Source organism: Chanodichthys erythropterus, chromosome 9, assembly GCF_024489055.1.
Source record: "Chanodichthys erythropterus isolate Z2021 chromosome 9, ASM2448905v1, whole genome shotgun sequence".
In the NCBI taxonomy this organism is placed as follows: domain Eukaryota; kingdom Metazoa; phylum Chordata; class Actinopteri; order Cypriniformes; family Xenocyprididae; genus Chanodichthys; species Chanodichthys erythropterus.
The window spans coordinates 9,221,714-9,241,644 of NC_090229.1; the positions used below are offsets into that span (position 1 = coordinate 9,221,714).

Consider the following 19,931-nt stretch of genomic DNA (forward strand, 5'->3'; position numbering starts at 1 on the left):
AACAGAATATATTTTAAATATAGATTTTGTTTATTGAGTCAACTGTAACAGGCTTTTTTCCAAAGAATGAACACTAAAAAAAAACATAATACAATAAGGCACAAAGGGGATGTAAACTTGGTAAACTGCAAACTTGCAGTAAGACCTAAAGGTCAGACATAAGACAAACTGCACAAGCTGACAGACACCTGTGTACAGGAAGACTCTGTTCTGGAGTGTCATTTCACATTAAGATATAAGTCTCATGGATGTTATCTCATGGGCATCACAATAATGATAGCAGAAATGTTGTTTCACTGACAATTTAAGTACAGTGCAAAACAAACACTTTGGATGTGTGCATGTTTGTTTAGTCACCCATCACACCCTCTCTAATGAGGTTCAGCTCATAGCACTGAGTCTCATAGCGGAAGGCCATGCGAATCTGAGCCACGTTGGTTTTGCGGATGTCGTTGCCCGCTGGACCGTCCTTCAAGTAATTGGCTCCAAGGAAGTGAGTCTTTTCCTGTTTGTGTGAGAAAAAGATTATGTTGCCGTGTGATTATCAAGAATGAAAGGTATAGATAGATTATTAGACACCAAAATTCCAACAAAATGAGGTATTTGAAAACAGTGACAAGTTTAGAGAACAGATATTCATGTTTATACCGCTATTATGCCAGTTATGTGCTATTCACTTTAACACAGTTGCTAAAATAAGTTACTTTGCACACTTCATATACACAGTCCTGCAAAGATTTATTAGCAATTACTTGAAAAAATTTACTCGCACTTGCTGTCCTGCGGCAAACGATGGTGAGTGAGTGCGACCTGGATGAATCAGTGAATGGTGAGATATTTTGATAAATAAAATGATCCTGCCAGAAAAATTGTGTGATAACTTTATTATGTCTTGTTCTGTCTGTATCACATTAGTGAGCTTTTATTAGGGTTTATGCATGCATAGGTGAATTTAGCATTTTCTGACCTGTCAGTGTGGACTAGAAACTTTTGTTTGTTAAATGCTTGAAAACGCTAGTGTGGATGGAGAGCATTTTGAAAAGAAAATGCCATTTTCAGATGTATCCAGATTAATGTAGATGTAGTCAGTGTAAATGGACCAAAACAGAGACTATTGAAAACGATGGCGTGGCAGCACAAGTTCGTTCTGTTTCCTTGGCGATCCTGTAAACAATAACAAGGAGACTGAACTGCAATCTTTGCTGGCTTTGTTGTCATTTTTAGCAGCCATTGTGCAGTTAAACTGCATTTTTTTAATACTGCAGTTACCTACATGCGCAAGAGGCAACTGTTTACACTTGTACGCGCATGCATGAACGGTCATGTGATGTGCGTTTCGGTCGTATAGTGTAGACGGAGATCGTTTCTGAAACACTGTGGAAACGCCAGTGTGGATGAGGATCGTTTTCATTTTAAAACACCATTTTAAAAAGAAAACCCACTAGTGTAAACGGGGCCAAAGATATTATAGGAAATTATATTCTTGCTTTGAAGTTTAAAAAAAAAAAAAAACAGTATTGTTAACTGAAGTAAAATCTATTTAAAAAAAAGTTATTGTTAACTGAAGTTGTAAAACTAAAATATAAATATTAAAACTTAAAAAACAAAAATGTTGCCTTGAAATAAATTTAATAAATAAATGTAATAATTTAAATAATATAAATACTATAATAGTATCTAAATAATAATACACACATATATATATATTTTTTTTTATTATTTTTTTAAATTATATATATAATAATATATATATATATTAATTTGTGTGTGTATTTAATTTCAGCACCAGTATAGGTCAATAGTAATTACATTATTTTTTACTTAGAAAAGATTAAACATATCATCTAAATTTTTAAATCACAATATAAGTTCAAAAAAGGAAACAGTTGCTATATTTTAATAGAAAAAACTTGCGTCTAGATCAGTGAAATTATGCATATGATAAAAAAAAAAAAAAAAAAAAAAAATTGTGATTGTGTTTCTGTGATGTGTTGGATCAGGTGACCTCACCTCAGTAGATAGGCCGCTCTGGAGGACACTGTTCCTGGCAATCTCACACATGTCACAGGTGCTGAGCTTGAACACCTGGGCTGCAATGGCATACTCCTCCATCAGGGGCTCCTATTGATGCAGGAAATAAGAAAAACGCAAAGACATCATAAAATCAAAGGAAATAGAGGGAGAAGATTTGCACATATGGAAAGGGGAGAAGCCTCGCACCTTGGTGTAGTGGAACTGCATGGGGTCGTCGGTGGACAGGGAGACCATCAGTCCCTTCTTGTGGAACTCCAGCAGAGGGCTCTTGTTGTATTCTAGGAACAGACTGTTGTTGCTGAGTGGGGACATGGCAATGGGAACCTGGGCCAGGTAATACAGGTACTGCAGGACAGGGCTCTGTGGGACATGAGGAGACAGTGACTGTTTGTGTCAACATCATTATTTTTCGAAGACTGAGAGAGAGAATCATGAGGATAAGATGAAGTGGTTAGGTAAAGGATGCCCCCTAATGGTCAGGGTAAATGATGTATTAACCTTTTTGAGGTTAAGGCCGTGGGAGATGTTGTCTGCAGTCATAAAGCAGGCCAGCAGGTGAGTGACAGCTCCAGCCTCTCCACAGTGAGGTCTGAACTGGAATGTGTTCATTCCTCTTTCCCTGGATGGAAACATACAAGATACAGTTACTCTGGGCTCTATAAACACTACCGTTTAAAAGTTTGTCTTTAAAAAAAAAAAAAAAAAGTAATGCTTTTATTCAGCAAGGATCCATTAAAATAATCAAATGTGACAGTAAAGCCACACATGTTCTGTTCTTTTTGAACTTTCCATTCATCAAAGAGTCCTAAAAAACACAAAGTTTAAGCAGTGAAACTGTTTTAAACATTGATAATAATAAGAAATGTTTCTTAAGCAGCAAATCAGCATATTACAATGATTTCTGAAGGATCATGTGACACTGAAGACTGGAGTAATGATGCTGAAAATTCACATCACAGGAATAAATTACATTTCAAAATTTCAAACATTATTTTAAATTGTAATAATACTTCACAATATTACTGTTATTTACTAATTAACTGTATTTTTGATCCAATAAATGGGCATAAGATACTAAAAAACTTACTTAAGATACTCAAACTTTAAAAATGTAAATTGTAATGTAAATTTTATTTTTTTGCCAATTTTATTGTCCAAAATGATTCATTTCAATTCTGCTGTAAAACAATAGTTTCACTATTCAGCTGAAGTCAGTTCAGTGTTGATTCAGTTCAATAACTGGGTAAAGTTCATCAATTATAAATGAGTTCAATTCAGCTACAAAGCATCTCTGCAGTCAAATCAATATATTGCTGAATATTAACTGTCAGCAAGCAAAAAAGTAATAGCATACTTCTTCTTGCAAGCTGTAAAATGAGGTATTAGTCATGTCAATGGGACAAACAGTGTGGGATGTATTATAAAGCAAGGTTTCATACTTTTGGGTTAGGCATCGAAATAAACACCTCACTTCAATTACAAGCAATCGTAATAGAAACATTTGGTGTCATTGAAATACTCACTTGCGCAGCTGGTTGATTTGGGCAATGTTTGCATACATGTAGTAAATCCAGTAAGTGTATGAGGGGTTCTTCTCAATGTCCCACTCCTCCGGCTTGGGGCTCTTTTTGGAGAACATGTGACCACTGTGTTTGGATTCATCATCCACACTGTCAAAACCTGTCACCTGCATAGGGACAAAACACAGGGATGGAGGTGTTAACAGACTACAGTAATATTGTGAAATATTAATACAGTTATCAGCATCATTACTCCAGTCTTCAGTGTCACATGATCCTTCAGAGATCATTAAAATCATAGAAAATCACAGATCATTACTTTGGTGGAGTAAAAAAAAAAAAAATGTACTCAAGTAAAAGTACAAGTACTTAAAGAAATTATTACTCAAATTTACTCAAGTAAAAGTAATAATTTTATTAATTATTTATTACATATGTATCCAATGAAAAGACTACTCAAATAGTGAGTTACTAGTTACTTCAGATCTGATTCAGAACAAGCAAGATGATGATGGAGTCAATGAAGCATGTATTACAATTTGCTGCTCAAGAAACATTTCTTATTATTATCAGTGTTGAAAAAAGTTGTGCTGCTTAATGTGGAAACCATGATATTTTTCCAGGATTATTTGAGGAATATAATGAATTTTTGATAATAAAACTATGAATAGTTTGACGGACAAATTTATTTTGCATTATTTAAAGGCACAATATGTAGTTTTTCACCACTAGAGGTCGCTTATTCAAAACAAAGGCATAGCTTGATGATGGCTTGATTTTGCAGAATCATGGGAGGTGTTGTCTTCACATCTACAGCCAGTGGAAAAGAATCTGGACTGAATTCGGGAAGAAATCATATTCATAGATAAGTTAAAGATTTAGGCTACGTCTACACTAATCCGGATATATTTGAAAACTGAGTTGTCGTCTAAAAACGCTCCGCATCCACACTATCATTTTCAAACATTTTCCAAAAGTTGCTCATCCACACTGAAACGTATGAAAACGCTTACATCCCCCTACTGTGCATGAGTAAAGCTTCGACCTGCGTCATTCCCGCTAGGCGTTTATTTACTTTCCGGCTCTTTGAAACTTTGAGGCAATGTCGAGGAAAGGCACTGAGTTTTTTAAATGGACCGACAGTGAGGTGGAGTTGTTGCTGCGAGTAACACAGGAGTATAAAGTGGCCAAAGCCAGCGAGAATGTACACTGGGAGACGTGTCTTGGCTGAATTGGTTATATGACTGCATCACATGACGAAAAATGCGTCATCGTATTCAAAAGCCTCCGTTTTCACAGTCCACACTATGACGCGAAGATGGCGTTTTCAAATTTGTCTGCTTTGGAGAGCGTTTTCCAAAAGCTATGTTTTCGTTGACTTAAAACGCCATCTCAGTGTGGATGGAAGGCCAAAACGGAGAGAAAAATATACGTTTTCAAACGAAAACGTATTAGTGTAGACATGGCCTTAATGAGAAAATGAGATCTAAACCAGACTTACTGTGTTGAGCTATATAACAATTATTATTTTTTTTGTCGATTAATGTATCTAAACAGTTGCTCACCTGTCTAATAAAACTAATAATATATTAAAGCATCTTTGGTGTTTCCATGGTTTCTAAAAAAAATCTGAAAATCCAGGGTAACGTGGGTATGATGTCATTGATAGGCGATGCACAGACAGGTCCATGTCCAGGTTAAAATTGCTTGATTTAAACATTCTTAGAATCATTTGGGATAATTTACACAATTCAACAAAATATATTACATTGTTCTAGTGGTTTTGGGACATTTTCATCCAAAAATCTTACACAATGTGCCTTTAAAATAGAAATATTTTGTAAAATTATAAATGTATTTACTGTCACTTTTGATCAACTCAATGCATCAATTAAGTATTAATATATTTTTAAAAAAATCTTACCGACCCCAAACTTTGGAATATACTGGATATATGAGACAGAACTTGTTTCTATGCACATGTATTCTCTATTATTGCATTTTCCAGATTAACTCACATGCTTCAAGAAGACACTAAGCTCTGGGTTGGAGTTTGGGTCAATGGTGGCCTGGAAAACAGGGAGGAAGATGTTTTCCAGCATCTTCCCAAAGTGTGGCACAAAGTTCCTGGCTCTAAAAATGTCGCTACAGGGAGAAATAAGAGAGTTAGTACAGTTTTCACAAAGACTGAGTGTGAGAAGTGAAACAGGTTCACGTACTAGATTCTGGGCACTTGAATCATCCACTTGAGCTGAGGAGAAAAGACTCTGTGCTTGTTGAACCAGCCAGAAAGCTTAGTCCACTCATTAGGGTTACAGCCATAGATGGACAGACGAGGCTCTGCGTACTGGTATCTGGCATCCTCCAGGTCACTTGCAACTTCCTGTGAGATTTCAGAGATTAAGGCTGATTTGATTGGTTTCCTGTTCATGTACATGAGTAATGCCATGGTTCACCCTAGTCTTACCTTGATAATGGTGGCAAAATACTCTCCAGATATGTGGTTCTCAGTCTTCAGATAAAGATCACGCAGCTCACTGGCACCCACAGGGTTGTACTTGGCATTGAATTTATCAAAACGCTGGAAGGTTTGTCTGCCCTGCATGAAGTCGAGCAAGGAATAACTGTAAATAACTTTGCAGTCATCACAATAACAGCTCTTGTGAGCAGTTTGATGTGCTAAGAATACTGTCAAAACAGCTGAGGATACACCCGGTGGATTTTGTAACCCATGTCATGGTTTAAAATTAGAGCACATGACAACTGCATAATGAGCACTGAATAGTGCTGTAAGGATTCAACATATTATTTTTTAGCCCTGAACATCTGTGGTGATTGTGGGTAAGCAGGCCCTGAAGAACCTGTATGATGTGTTGTGTGATACCTACAGCATGCACATCCAGGGAATCTACAGTCAGGTCATAGGGGTGCAGGTGAAGAGATTCAAAAAGCTCCTTCATGGTGACTTCCTTGCCCTTCAAAACCTGCACCACCCGATCTGAATCCACACGGTAGGTCTTCTTGATAAAGCGGAGGAGGTGCTTCTGGTTCATGCAGGCGGCAGCATGGATGTGAGTATCCACCTACACCAGCGAGAACAGATCAATGTCAAAATTTGTGGTAATTTGATCAGTTTGATTGTAAATTATTTTAGTATAAATGACATACGGCTGTTTTGAGTCATACTTTTCTACAGTTGTAAAAGTCTCTGTGGGGATTTTTCTTCAGCTCTTTCATTTCCTCCATCTCGTTTAACATCTCATGTACATTGAATTTTGACATGAGGAACTTCAGACGACGATGAGTGTATGACTTTCTGAGGAAAAAAACACAAGGATCCATTAGCATTTACAAAATAAAACACATTATTTTTATTCTATTTAGATTTTAAGTTTAATATTATACACTATTTTTCAAATGTTTGAGGTCTTTTTTTTTTTTTACCAATAAATTAATATTTATTTCAGCTAGGATGCATTAAATTGATCAAAAGTGACAATAAAGGCTTTTACATTGTTACAAAAGATATCTGTTTCAAATAAATGCTGTTCTTATGAAGTTTCATCAAAGAAACCTAATAAAAAATGTATCACGGTTTCCACAAAAATATAAGGCAGCACAACTGTTTTCAACATTGATATTAATAATAAATGTTTCTTGAACAAATCAGCATATTAGAATGATTTCTGAAGGATCATGTGACACTGATGATGCTGAAAATTCAGCATTGCCATCACAGAATACACATTTTACAGTAAATTACAATAGTGATTTTAAATAATAATATATTACTGTTTTACTGTCATTTTGATCAAATGAATGCAGACTTGGTGAGCATGAAAACATTAAAAAAATCTTACTGACCCCAAATATTTGAACAGTAGTGTATATCATAAACAAATAGTTAAATATGTAACAATGATTTCAATTGACATTTTAAAATACCTTGACAAAAGTACCAAAATCTTGGTATAATAATGTATCTCCTTTATACATTCAATTGACATTTTATCACATTAAAGGATTTTTGCAATATTACTTGAAACTGTCTTTACTAACTGATAAAAGACTATTTATTAGGTGCACTGAAAGGAATAATATTAATATACATCATCTGTGCACGAGGTAGGGCCTTAAAAACATCAGCCAATCGTTTACGCGACCATCGCGTAAACGATTGGCTCTCTGGCTTGTCAATCACTGCCATGACGTTCCTTGGGAGCGACGAGCGCGGCTGTGCGCTCCAGTAACTTTCCACACTCCACAGCTGCATGCAATGTTTTTGTCAGGAGACAGGAGTAACAACTGCAGATAATGAGTTACTTGCGGTGAGTCCGACATAATGAATCCACGAACACGACACAGCGAATGCTGGTGGTAAACACTCGTGTTCCAATACTCGTGGACGAGCTTTGGGAGGCGTTCCCTTGAACTGAGCTGTGAAAGAGGGGGGTTGTTCTTACGCATGCGCTCATTTCAAAAACTCACTAACAGTCTTTGGTTTCTCAGTCGACAACAAGATCCTCTTTAGCACCTTTAAATTCTTTGGGCCCACATGGTCTGAAACGCATGGCGCAGGTGCACTTAGAGTCTGAATCTTCTTTTGCTAATTTAACGATTGAAAAAAATGGTCCAAAAGAGTTGGACCTAGTCTCTTATTGAGTACATTCAAAGTAATGAAGAAAAAAAAACATGAAACAGGAAGTTGTAACTCGGGCATACAATGTCCGATCTCTTGTAACTCGGGCATACAATGTCCGATCTGCCCCAAACGTCACGTTTTATTAGAGTCCCGGCCTGAAGACGTCTACTTGGCAATATTCATTTAGTCATAATGCCACCTGTGGGCAACAGGAAATGACATGTTTTACACTGATTAACTCCTCATAGAGATTTAACCAGATCAACATCATTTTTGGTCAGTCTAATCTTAAGGCCTTAGCGATGTTAAATTGCAAAGATCTTGAGTTTTTGCTGAAAGGCGTGTCCATGGCGGTCCGACAAAGTCTGATGTTTCGCCATGAAAGAGGAAGCTGTCGTAACTCACGCATACAGTGTCTGATCTGTTCCAAACTTCACATGTGTGATAAGAGTCCTGGCCTAAAGACATCTATATGATAATATACAGTTAGTCATAGCGCCACTTTCTTACAACAGGAAACTGCATGCTTTGCACTGTAATTCACTATCGGAAACACATTTTAATATGCAAAAAGTATCAAACATGCTAGAAACAGAGTGTACGCACATTGTGCACTTGCGTATAGGTACATATTACTAATGTGCCCTTTAAATAAAAAAAAAATTCTGCGCCATTGATTTTAGACCAGGTTTTTGTTGGTCAATGGCACAGTCATTTCAGTTGCCTGAAAACCGCAACACGCCAACAACGAGCCTGAATACACCTCATTTTCAGACTAGCATGCCCATGGGCAAACAGTGTCCAAAGTATAATGGGCACAGTTGCATTTGCTGTTTAAACAACATGGTGCTGGACATGAAAATGATAACTGCGTCAGGCTGAAAATAGCAAAAAACACTTCCGTTGCGCATGTCGTTGCACTGTATGATAAGGCCCTTTGGTTCCCTTTCGATACTTCACTCGTACTGCGTATGGGGAAAGGTCTCCCTTTTTCCCCGCTGCTGAAGCCTTTTTCAATAACGCAGTGTAACTGCACCGTCATTGGTTCACTCATAGACAAGTTGTTGAACCAATGGCGGCGCGGCATAGCTGCGCGGCCTATGGCGACAAAGCGCGCGAATATTCCCGCCGAAATGGGCGGGGTATAGGGCTATATAAGCAGGCGTTTCGCCATAGGATTTCAGTGTTTTCTCCTTCAGCGACGACATCTACTTCTCTTCGCTGATCTCCGCCTGAAGCCGAAGAAGCTCGCCGCCTTCTGCTCTCGCCGCCGTCTGAAGAGGCTCCCGCAGCGGACTCGCCTGGACTCGCCGGTGGAAGAAAGCGCCGGCGCCCTCGCGGACTGCAGCTTCTAGCGCCGTCGCCGAGCCGCCGCCTCCCGCTTCCCGCTTCCGGCCGCTTCCTGTGCGTCCCCTGCCGCCATCCGGCGCGCCGCCTGAGAGCTTCATCCGCGGCTTAAACGCCGCTCTAAAGAGCGATTTCCAGCGGTTTTCACCGCTTTAAGAGCTTCCGCGGCCCTCGCCGCTCTAAAAGAGCCACCCAATTGCCGTTTTCACGGCAGCGGCGTCTCACGATGCCCCGCCACTCATGTGGTACTTGCAGGGCCCCCTGCACGACGACGATGGACACAGCGAGTGTGTCGCTTGCCTGGGCAAGCCCCACGCAGACGAGCGCGCTCGCTGGAGACTCATGCCCGCACTGCGAGTGTATGAGTCTCGCTTCCCTGCGCTCGCGGGTCGCCTTCTTCACTGAGGGCGATCTCGCCGCTCGCGCCCTCCCGTCTCCTTCCTCCCGCGGTCCGGCGAGGAAAAGACAGCGGGGTAGAGCGACTCAGCGCCAGGAGTTGAGCGAGCTCACGCCGGCCCAGCCCCCGCGTGCCTCGCCCTCTCCTCCCAGGGAACTCTCTCCAGTTCTGTTCTCTCGCCCTGAGCAGCGTCCCTCCGCAGAAGCGAGTGACCTCGTCTCATTCGGGGGAACAGACGACGAACAAGACGACTCCATGTCTCTTGCGGCTTCCGAAGCGGAAGGATGGGCTGGCGAGCCGGAAGACCCCGCTCCACCGCCTCCCTTGGAACCCATCGAGCATGGCCAGGGCATGGATGCCGAGCTCTTCCGCATCCTGTCTAGAGCCGTTGAAGAGCTGGACCTCGAGTGGGCCCCTCCAGAGGAGCCGTCTCGCAGCCACCTGGACGAATGGTTTCTGCCAGGCCGCCGCCAAGCACCTCGCCAGCGTTCAGCGCCCTTCTTTCCTGAGGTCCACGAAGAGCTGACGAAGTCGTGGCGCGCTCCTTACTCTGCCCGCCTCCACACTACGCACCGCTCCGCCCTCACCGCCGTCGACGGCGCCGAGGAGAAGGGATACGAGCGCTTGCCACCCCTAGATGAAGCGGTGGCTGCTCACCTCTGTCCTCCCGCGGCTGTGGGTTGGAAGACGAAGAGGGCCCTTCCTTCCAAGCCCTGTCGGACCACCTCTACTCTGGCTGGACGGGCTTACACCTCGGCGGGCCAAGCTGCCTCTGCGCTCCACACCATGGCCATATTTCAAGCATTCCAGGCCAAACTCCTCCGCTCTCTGGATGAGTCTGGAATCGACGCGCCAGCCTTCAAAGATCTCCGCAGCGCCACGGATCTTGCCCTGCGAGCTACGAAGGCTACGGCCCAGGCCATCGGTCGTTCCATGGCCAGCCTGGTCGTGTTGGAGCGCCACCTGTGGCTCAACCTAACGGAGATCAAAGACCTAGACAAGACGGCCTTCTTAGACGCCCCGGTCTCGCCTTCTGGTCTCTTCGGGCCTGCAGTGGATGGCTTCACTGAGCGCTTTACTGCCGCGCAGAAATCGTCTCAGGCTATGAGGCATTTCTTGCCTAAGCGCTCCAGCTCCGCTTCTGCGTCTAGCCGCCCCAGGACTGCGCCGGCTCAGCAGAACAAACCAGCCCCACCTGCAACACAGGCAGCGCCGCCCCAGGAGCATCGCCAGCGCTCGCGCCCTGCGAAGCGCCCTCCCTTCCCGAGGCGCCAGGGACCCCGGCCCAGGATTGTGCTGGACCCGGTGCCTCCGAAGTCGTCCTGATTCGTCGGACAGGAAGAGGATGGGGGACCGTCCCGTTACGACCGGACCACCCCAAAAGCTCCCACGGGTAATTTCCCCTCCGCCTCGTTTATTTCCGGGCGTGGGAAACATACTCCAAGTGACAGCTGGGCCCACACCTGTTGCGCCCACTCCAAACGCCGTTTTCACGGCGGACAAATTTTTACCTCATCACAAAAAGAGCAAATTTCCTCTTCCACCCCTCGCGGTGTACGACCCTCTCAACGGCGGTCTGTCACCCAACATTATTCAACCCCTAGCCACTCGGGCCGAGGCCTGGCAGGCCATCCCCGATGTGTCAGAATGGGTCATGGGGATCGTAAACCAGGGCTACTCGCTCCAGTTTGCACGACGGCCCCCGCTTCGCCGGGGTGCTTCAAACATCGGTCAATCCGGACGACGCTCATGTCCTCCGGGCCGAAGTCATGTCGTTGCTGGAAAAAGGAGCTGTGGAAATGGTTCCTCCGTCAGAGAGCGAGACAGGCTTTTACAGCCGCTACTTTCTGGTCCCCAAAAAGGATGGCGGTCTCAGACCCATCCTAGACCTCAGGCTTTTGAATCACTCCCTCATGAGACGGAAGTTCAAAATGCTGACGCTGAAGCAGATCCTCGCGCACATTTGCCCCGAGGACTGGTTCTGCTCGCTGGACCTGAAGGATGCGTATTTTCACATCCAGATAGCCCCCGTCACAGACGATTCTTGAGATTCGCATACGAAGGGGTGGCATACCAATATACGGTCCTGCCCTTCGGGCTGTCTCTGGCTCCCCGCACTTTCACCAAGTGCATGGACGCGGCGCTTTCCCCTCTGAGACAGATGGGAATCCGGGTTCTGAATTACCTCGACGACTGGCTCATCTTAGCCCGTTCGCGAGACGAGCTGGAACGCCACAGATCCGTGCTCCTCAGCCATCTACAATGCCTGGGTCTCAGGGTCAACTTAGCCAAGAGCTCGCTATGCCCCACTCAACGAATTTCGTTTCTGGGAGCAGTTTTCGACTCGGTCCGTATGACGGCAGTAGTCTCGCCAGAGCGCGCCCTGGCAATTCAGCAGCTCACGGCATCTGTCACGAACAAAGCCTATCTCCCTCTGAAGTTTTTCCAGAGGCTGCTAGGGCTGATGGCTTCCGCCTCCCCGGTGCTGCAGCTAGGCCTTCTTCGGATGCGGCCTCTTCAGTACTGGTTGAAGTTCCGGGTTCCTCCCAGCGCATGGCGGCACGGCCGCCTATGTCTCAAGGTCAATCGGGCCTGTCTTCTAGCCCTGAAACCTTGGATGGATCCAGTATGGTTCCAACGCGGAGTCCCCTTACAGGCGGTCTCACGGAGGACGGTGCTCTCAACAGACGCCTCCAACTTGGGCTGGGGCGCTGTGTGCGAGGGGCAGACCGGCCTTCGGCTCGTGGAGCCACGAGGAAAGCCATCTACACATCAACTGTCTAGAGATGCTAGCAGTGATGAAAGCCCTTCAGTTCTTTCAGGCTTACTTGACGGGACGTCATGTTCTAGTTCGGTCAGACAGTATGACGGTGGTGTCATACCTGAACCACCAAGGCGGTCTTTCGTCCAGCCGCTTGTGCGCTCTGGCGAAACGACTGCTGGAATGGGCTCTTCCGAGGCTTCAGTCGCTCAGAGCGACTCATGTTCCTGGCAGGAACAATCTGGGTGCGGACATGTTGTCACGGAGCAACATCCCCTCCGACGAGTGGATGCTCCACCCCAAGTGGTCCTCACGATCTGGGAGTTCTTCGGGAAGGCAGAGGTAGACCTCTTCGCCTCAGAAGACAACTCTCATTGCCCAACATTTTTCTCGAAGGAAGTAGATGCTCTGGCCCACACATGGCCCAGCACGCTCCTTTATGCTTTCCCTCCGATCGCACTGATCCCCCAGGTCATCAGGCGTATCAGAGAAGACCAGCACAGAGTCCTTCTGGTGGCCCCGCTCTGGAGGAACCAGGTTTGGTCCTCAGAGCTATTCAGGCTCTCTCTAAGAGCCCCGTGGCCGATTCCCCTGAGACGGGACCTCCTCTCTCAGGCAAACAGAACAATCTGGCACCCACAGCCGCAGCTCTGGGCTCTGCACCTCTGGTCCCTCGATGGGAGCCGACTAGCCTCCCCGAGGACGTCCTAAATACCATTTCTCAGGCTAGAGCCCCATCTACGAGGCGCCTCTACGACCAGAAGTGGTCAGTCTTTGTTGATTGGTGTTCAACACGCAACATAGACCCTGTGGAGAGTGACGTATCTTCCATACTGTCTTTCCTCCAAGAACGCTTGGAAATGGGGCGCTCCCCTTCCACGCTTAAGGTTTACGTAGCAGCCATTGCAGCGTTCCACGCTCCTATTGCTGGCCAATCGGTGGGACGAAACGGGCTCGTGATCCGTTTTTTGAGAGGTGCTAGGCGTTTGAATCCTCCTCGCCCTCTCACTATTCCCTCCTGGGACCTCTCGTTGGTCCTCAGGGCCTTGAAAGGAGCCCCATTTGAACCAATGGGTTCAGCCGACCTCAGGCCCCTAACACTAAAAACCGCTCTGCTACTAGCACTAGCATCGGTAAAGCGTGTTGGCGATTTGCAGGCCCTCTCTGTGAACCCTGCATGCCTCGAATTCGGGCCTGGTGACTCTAAGGTCGTTCTGAAACCTAGGCATGGCTACGTCCCTAAAGTGCTCTCAACTCCGTTTAGAGCTCAGGTCATCTCGCTCTCTGCTCTTCCTCCCTCGGCGGACGAACCAGAGCTGCAGCTACTCTGCCCAGTCAGGGCATTGAGGACCTACATAGACCGATCACAGTCTTTCAGACTGTCGGATCAGCTCTTTGTTTGTTTTGGCGGCCGCACCAAAGGGTCTCCGGTCTCGAAACAACGCATTTCCCGTTGGATAGTGGATGCTATTAACCTGTGCTACTCCTCACTGGGCACTAATTGCCCCATAGGAGTCAGGGCCCACTCCACTAGAGGAATGGCTTCCTCGTGGGCTTGGTCCAACGGAGTTTCCATCCAAGACATCTGTGAGGCGGCCGGCTGGTCTTCGCCGTCCACCTTTGTCAGGTTCTATCACCTCGATGTCCCGACCTTACAAGCTCGGGTCCTGTCGGTGTGATTAGCGGCTTCCAACAGGTCCCGCTTCACGCCACCATAGGAAGTATCTTCCTTCAGTGTAACCATGGGTTCGGTTAGGCTTTGCCTCCGCTTGTCCTTTTTGCCCCCCTCTGGGTGGCCAAATGCAAGCTATATCGTTCCCAGCCGTGGCACGGCGTGGTTGAATTCGTTCCCCATACGCAGTACGAGTGAAGTATCGAAAGGGAACGTACTCGGTTACTAACGTAACCTCGGTTCCCTGAGATACGGAACGAGTACTGCGTCACTTGCCGTGCCACGAGGCTGCGGCTCAGGGTCGTCGCTTCAGTCGATTGACACTGAAATCCTATGGCGAAACGCCTGCTTATATAGCCCTATACCCCGCCCATTTCGGCGGGAATATTCGCGCGCTTTGTCGCCATAGGCCGCGCAGCTATGCCGCGCCGCCATTGGTTCAACAACTTGTCTATGAGTGAACCAATGACGGTGCAGTTACACTGCGTTATTGAAAAAGGCTTCAGCAGCGGGGAAAAAGGGAGACCTTTCCCCATACGCAGTACTCGTTCCGTATCTCAGGGAACCGAGGTTACGTTAGTAACCGAGTACGTTTTTTTCCCCAAACATTAAATGGAAAATGAGAGAATATACTGAACTACTAGAGGTCATATATTAAGCATCATGCAGGGCTTTTGTACACTCACGTTGGGCCTTGAGCAATCAAGGCAATGAGGAAGTTCATGTCGTCGATGAAAGTGGCAAGGTCTGGACCGGGGTGGTTCAGAGGCTGGTGTTTATCAGCAGATGCTGCATCTTTGTAGACGTAGATAACGCCATCCTTCATGCGAGCAACGTAGCCAAGGTCAGGTGGGAAGTTCTTTGTGCAGAAAGGATCCTCACCAGCTTTAGGAGGAGGGGTAAAGACTGCAACACAACAGAGACTGTTATGTGGTTATGTTTCACTGAATTTAACAAATACAATTTGTTTTTCCATTTTTCAGTTACCAAACATTAACGCTGTCATATTCAATACTATGTCAAACCCTCAGAGTATATCATCTAATATCATTAATTAATATAAGTGTTTCTAAGCGTGAGGACGGACAACCTGTTGAGTTGAACCACACAAGATCAATAGCGAACCACAACAATCCAACTATCCAATCAATTCCCAATGGACAAAATCAACATTTTGTCTTGTTTGAGAAGCCGTTTCACTTGGATATATGACACTATAGAGAAGAAAACACTATCGCAACTTCTGTTTCATGCCGACTTTATTAAATGGAACATTATTGTAACTTATTTTTATCATAGTATTCTGGTATTCATCACCTGGAACCACCTGATCTTCTGGTTTCCACTGCTCTCCTTCAATTTTGCGTAAGAACTCAGATGGAGTGTTGGGAAATCTCTGGAAAGCCAGCTTCATGTACTTCTCTCTGATGGTCAGGGCACGGTACAGACCCTTACAGGCCAGCTCGAAGTCATCCATGGTCACCTGCAGTACAGTTTGGAAGAGTGTGATTGTGTGAAATGCCAAGTGCATTGCTCTGATTGTGTTTGAAATGCCTATATTTCTAATATGCAAAGTGATGTTAACATAAATGCAGATGTACTACAGTTATGAGAGCATTACGCTGATTGAGTAACACTATATTTAAAAGCAATCATCTCCCTGATGTCCTGCCAGGCCAAGGCAGATGAGTTTGATTCTTAGATAAGTCAAGAACTGATGACTACAGGTGAAAATGTATTCCTTAACTGTCTTAAACCCCCTTTCTAAATGTCAGAGATAGATATCAGAAACCAAATCCATGGCGGGGCTCCACCTGCTCAGATGGAGAGACCCCTTGGCTGATCTATTTCTGCTGGTCAGTTACATGCAATGGTCTTGGTAAAGGGTAGTATGGTATAAATCAAAACTTGCATAACATGTGCATATCCCATTCAGTTCCTGGAAGTTATGAACTGGAACATACCCCAGCAGCATAGTCACCAGTGATGGACACTCTCTGGAAGTGAGGCACTTCCAAATAAGTTGGTTTCTCCTCTAGCAGAAGGTGACTGCGGCTGAGAAACTTCTTACTGTGTGGAGATTAAAGTTAAAGATGAGGTTGGTTAATTCTGAGTATACTTTGTAGGAGGAAAAAACACAAGTAAATTAAAAATTAAATCAATCAGTACTTCCAGGAGCAAATAGGTAAGGACTGAACCCACCAATGAAAGCCTGGTTTTGCAGGATATACTACAAGAAAAAAAAGACTTTTAAATAATTTTATTTAATGAACGTTTCAATAGCGTTTTCAAACAATGATTTCAGTAACCTCCAAATTCAGTCAAAGCGTTTATAAAAGACGCTCAAGATTCACGAAATGAAGTCGCGTATTCCCGCGTTTTCCTGCGGCGCGAGACGTAACCATAGTAACTGCTTGCTTTTCTAACCTTGTCGTGTCAGTTAGCGGTTCAAGACAGTACAGCGACAAAACGTAAGTACTGTCATTATTTGTCCCTCTATTATAGATGTACACATCACTAAGTCTCATTTTTGGTATTTGTTTTGTCAAAACGTTTTGTTTAAAACCCATTTTAAACAGTTGGCGGCTTACTTTTCTAGGTTCGTCAAAACTAAACGACAATATGGCTTGCGCGAGACAAACCTCAGAGGTTGCCAATGGAAAATAGGCACCTTTAAAATAAAATGTAAGTAAATAAAGGTTTTACATTTAAATGATGAGTTTAAATGATGAGTTACATGAGAAAAAGTGGTTTTATTTTACAGAAAAACCTCTATTTAACAATGCTCAGAAAGACCTTTGCGACCTTCGAAGGGCTTTTAAGTCTTAAAGTCCTTCGAAGGATGCAGCCTTTGAATTGGGACACAGTCAAAGTCAGCATACAATGTAAATCTATTTTCTAAATGCATGTCTGCATTTCATAACTTAAAAAATGTTTTTGCCCTTATTTTTTTTTTTAATCAAAATGTCATAATTTGATCTGACGACTGACTTTTCTCTCTGGTGATGTATGGAGGACTTCTCCAATCAATCAATCCATTTAAACCCCGCCCCTGCAAGCTCATGTTCATCTACCCCCATTTTTGAGTGCAATGCCCACATCTCAAAATCAACAACCAATGCATATAACCAAGTCGCTAATGTGTTATACTCAGTTGCACATCACAATATGGAAGAAAAGATCTGCTGCTACTTCCGTTTCTTTGCGACTTCAGTGCACTTAATTTAAAAAAGGAGTTATATAATTGTGTAACTGCACTGACCGCTTCTCTATGTCATCATCCTCGGTTACATGTAGGGCCAGCTCCTCGTTGAGGATAGGGCAATCGTCAGCCACATCAAACAGGGATATCTCCTCACGGATGTCTTCATCTTTGGTTTCCGATGCAAATACACGTTCTGCGATCGCAATCATACGATCATCCGTTTCTGATAAAAAAAATTTAAAACAAAGGAGCAACACATTGGTTTTAATGCAAAATCATTATCTAAGGAGACGGCGGTCTAACAAAAGCAAAAAAGAAAGAGAGAGAGAACATGACTAAAAAGCCCCAAAGCTGTTAGGATGCATCAAGTGAGATGATGTTATGTCTGGACATCATTTAAAGGGATAGTTCACCCAAAAATGAAAATTGGACTGCTTACCTCCAGGGCATCCAAGATGTAGGTGACTTTGTTTCTTCAGTAGAACACAAATGATGATTTTTAACTTTTCCAGTCTGTCAGCCGTATAATGCATGTCAATGGTAACAAAACCTATGAGAGTAAAAAAAAACATGCAGAGACAAATCCAAATTAAACCCTGCGGCTTGTGACGACACATTGATGTCCTAAGACACGAAACGATCGGTTTGTGCAAGAAACCGAACAGTATTTATATCATTTTTTACCTCTAAAGCACCACTATGTCCAACAAACCAATCGTTTCTTGTCTTAGGACATCAATGTGTTGTCACGAGAAGCAGGGTTTAATTTGGATTTGTCTTTTTTTTTTACTCTAAAAATTAAAAAATTTAATTGTTCCCATTGACACGCATTATACGACTGCCAGACCGCAACGGTTGGAGTTAAAAATCATCATTTGTGTTCTACTGAGGAAACAAAGTCACCTACATATTGGATGCCCTGGGGGTAAGCAGATAAACATCCAATTTTCATTTTTGGGTGAACTATCCCTTTAAGTATAGGCTATAAAAAATTTTTTATTTTTTTTTTTTATATGGTAAACGCCATAAGGCACAATAAGTGAACAAGCAACTTGTACTTATATAAAGCATCTAACTTGTTGTCCTTTAGACATTTTTAAGAACTTACACATTTATTGAACTTTTTAACTAGAACATGCTTTTGGCACAAGAAAAACACTTTTCACTGTGACCCTAGCAGTGAATGAGCAAATTCTCCCATGCAGAGATGAACAAAACTATGACAAATTGATTAAGCCAAGACACAAATCACAAAACTAACAGCACAACCCAAATCATAACTTAGAAATGTCTAATTGAAAACAGGCTTACATCCTAAAAGCTTTCAATAATTACATTAAACATGCACAGATTCAGTCTAAGCCAGAAGTACACAATTTATTCATTTGTTTGCTATGATGAACTACAATGAGGTGCAAATTAACATCAGTGTTGCAAATGTAAATATATTTGTTTTACATTATAGCATTATGTTTAAATTTTCCTACAACAAAAAATAGTTACACTTTATTTTAAGGTGTATTGGCTAATAATAATAAACTACATTTACTTAATATAGGTTTTGGGTTAGTTGCATGTAATTATGCACATATTATAGTAATTGCTATAGCTACATGTAACAAGGACACTATAAAAAGTCACATTATGAATGCCAGATTTTCAATATAATTGACTTTTGGACCCCATTGTATATATTCACCTAAACAAACAAATGAATAAAACATACAGATAGATGTTTTGCCATTTTGACATGTCGATCTTGGACGGGTTCCTTTATACTTACTCCCTTCTGATTATTCATTTCCCCCAGAGTGGGTGAGGAAGATCCAAAACATTGGAAAGAAAAAGGAGGTTATAGGTTAGATTGGGTTAGTAAGTAATACATTGGAACTCCCATTTTACTCCCATTTGAGGGATCACACATGCCACCTGAATTACAAACAATTCTCTAATATTAAATAAAATGTCTCTGTATTGCAGGCAACCGAATTTTACAATAACATCATCAATATGAACCTTTGTAACTTGCAGTGACGGAGGGGGTAAAGTGAAAAGTACAAAATTACCATAAAAAAGAAAAGAAAAAAAAGTCATGCTCATTTTTTCACAATCCCAAGATTGTGAAGAAACGTTCAAAAGAACTCAAACAAGGCTTGACATTTCACAAACAGTGTATCACTATCTGTTCTCATCACATAGAGGCAAGCTTTTATTTGTTATTGTTCACTTTCCATGATCATACAATTTTTTTTTTAACTGGTGTAATTCTAATCACAGATGGATTGATCCCGTGGGGCCCTCTCGTCACAATTGCAATAATAATTAAAGAAATTTCATCACATATTTAATAACT

The 19,931-nt window shown here is 43.1% G+C and overlaps 1 protein-coding gene across 1 annotated transcript; it reads right to left on the bottom strand.

The window, feature by feature from the left end:
- Window positions 1-38: 38 nt before the first annotated feature.
- ampd1 (adenosine monophosphate deaminase 1 (isoform M)) lies at window positions 39-18,122 on the bottom strand. The gene is made up of 15 exons (XM_067394485.1): window positions 18,018-18,122; window positions 17,636-17,801; window positions 16,338-16,443; window positions 15,691-15,856; window positions 15,060-15,279; window positions 6,741-6,870; window positions 6,443-6,637; window positions 6,022-6,153; window positions 5,774-5,937; window positions 5,573-5,699; window positions 3,558-3,721; window positions 2,533-2,653; window positions 2,221-2,394; window positions 2,011-2,121; window positions 39-505 (listed from the first exon to the last, which is right to left on the bottom strand). The coding sequence occupies exons 1-15, from the start codon at window positions 18,109-18,111 to the stop codon at window positions 350-352; spliced, it is 2,226 nt and encodes a 741-aa protein (XP_067250586.1). The 5' UTR covers window positions 18,112-18,122; the 3' UTR covers window positions 39-349.
- Window positions 18,123-19,931: the final 1,809 nt, after the last annotated feature.

Bases quoted from the DNA above. Each gene is read 5' to 3' on its own strand.
- ampd1 (XM_067394485.1), bottom strand. From the start codon at position 18,111: ATGCATTATACGGCTGACAGACTGGAAAAGTTAAAAATCATCATTTGT. The intron at 6,871-15,059 runs GTGAGTGTACAA...TTTTTTCCTCAG, and splicing joins TTGATTGCTCAAGGCCCAAC to AAAGTCATACACTCATCGTC. The intron at 2,654-3,557 runs GTGAGTATTTCA...GTTTCCATCCAG, and splicing joins CAAATCAACCAGCTGCGCAA to GGAAAGAGGAATGAACACAT.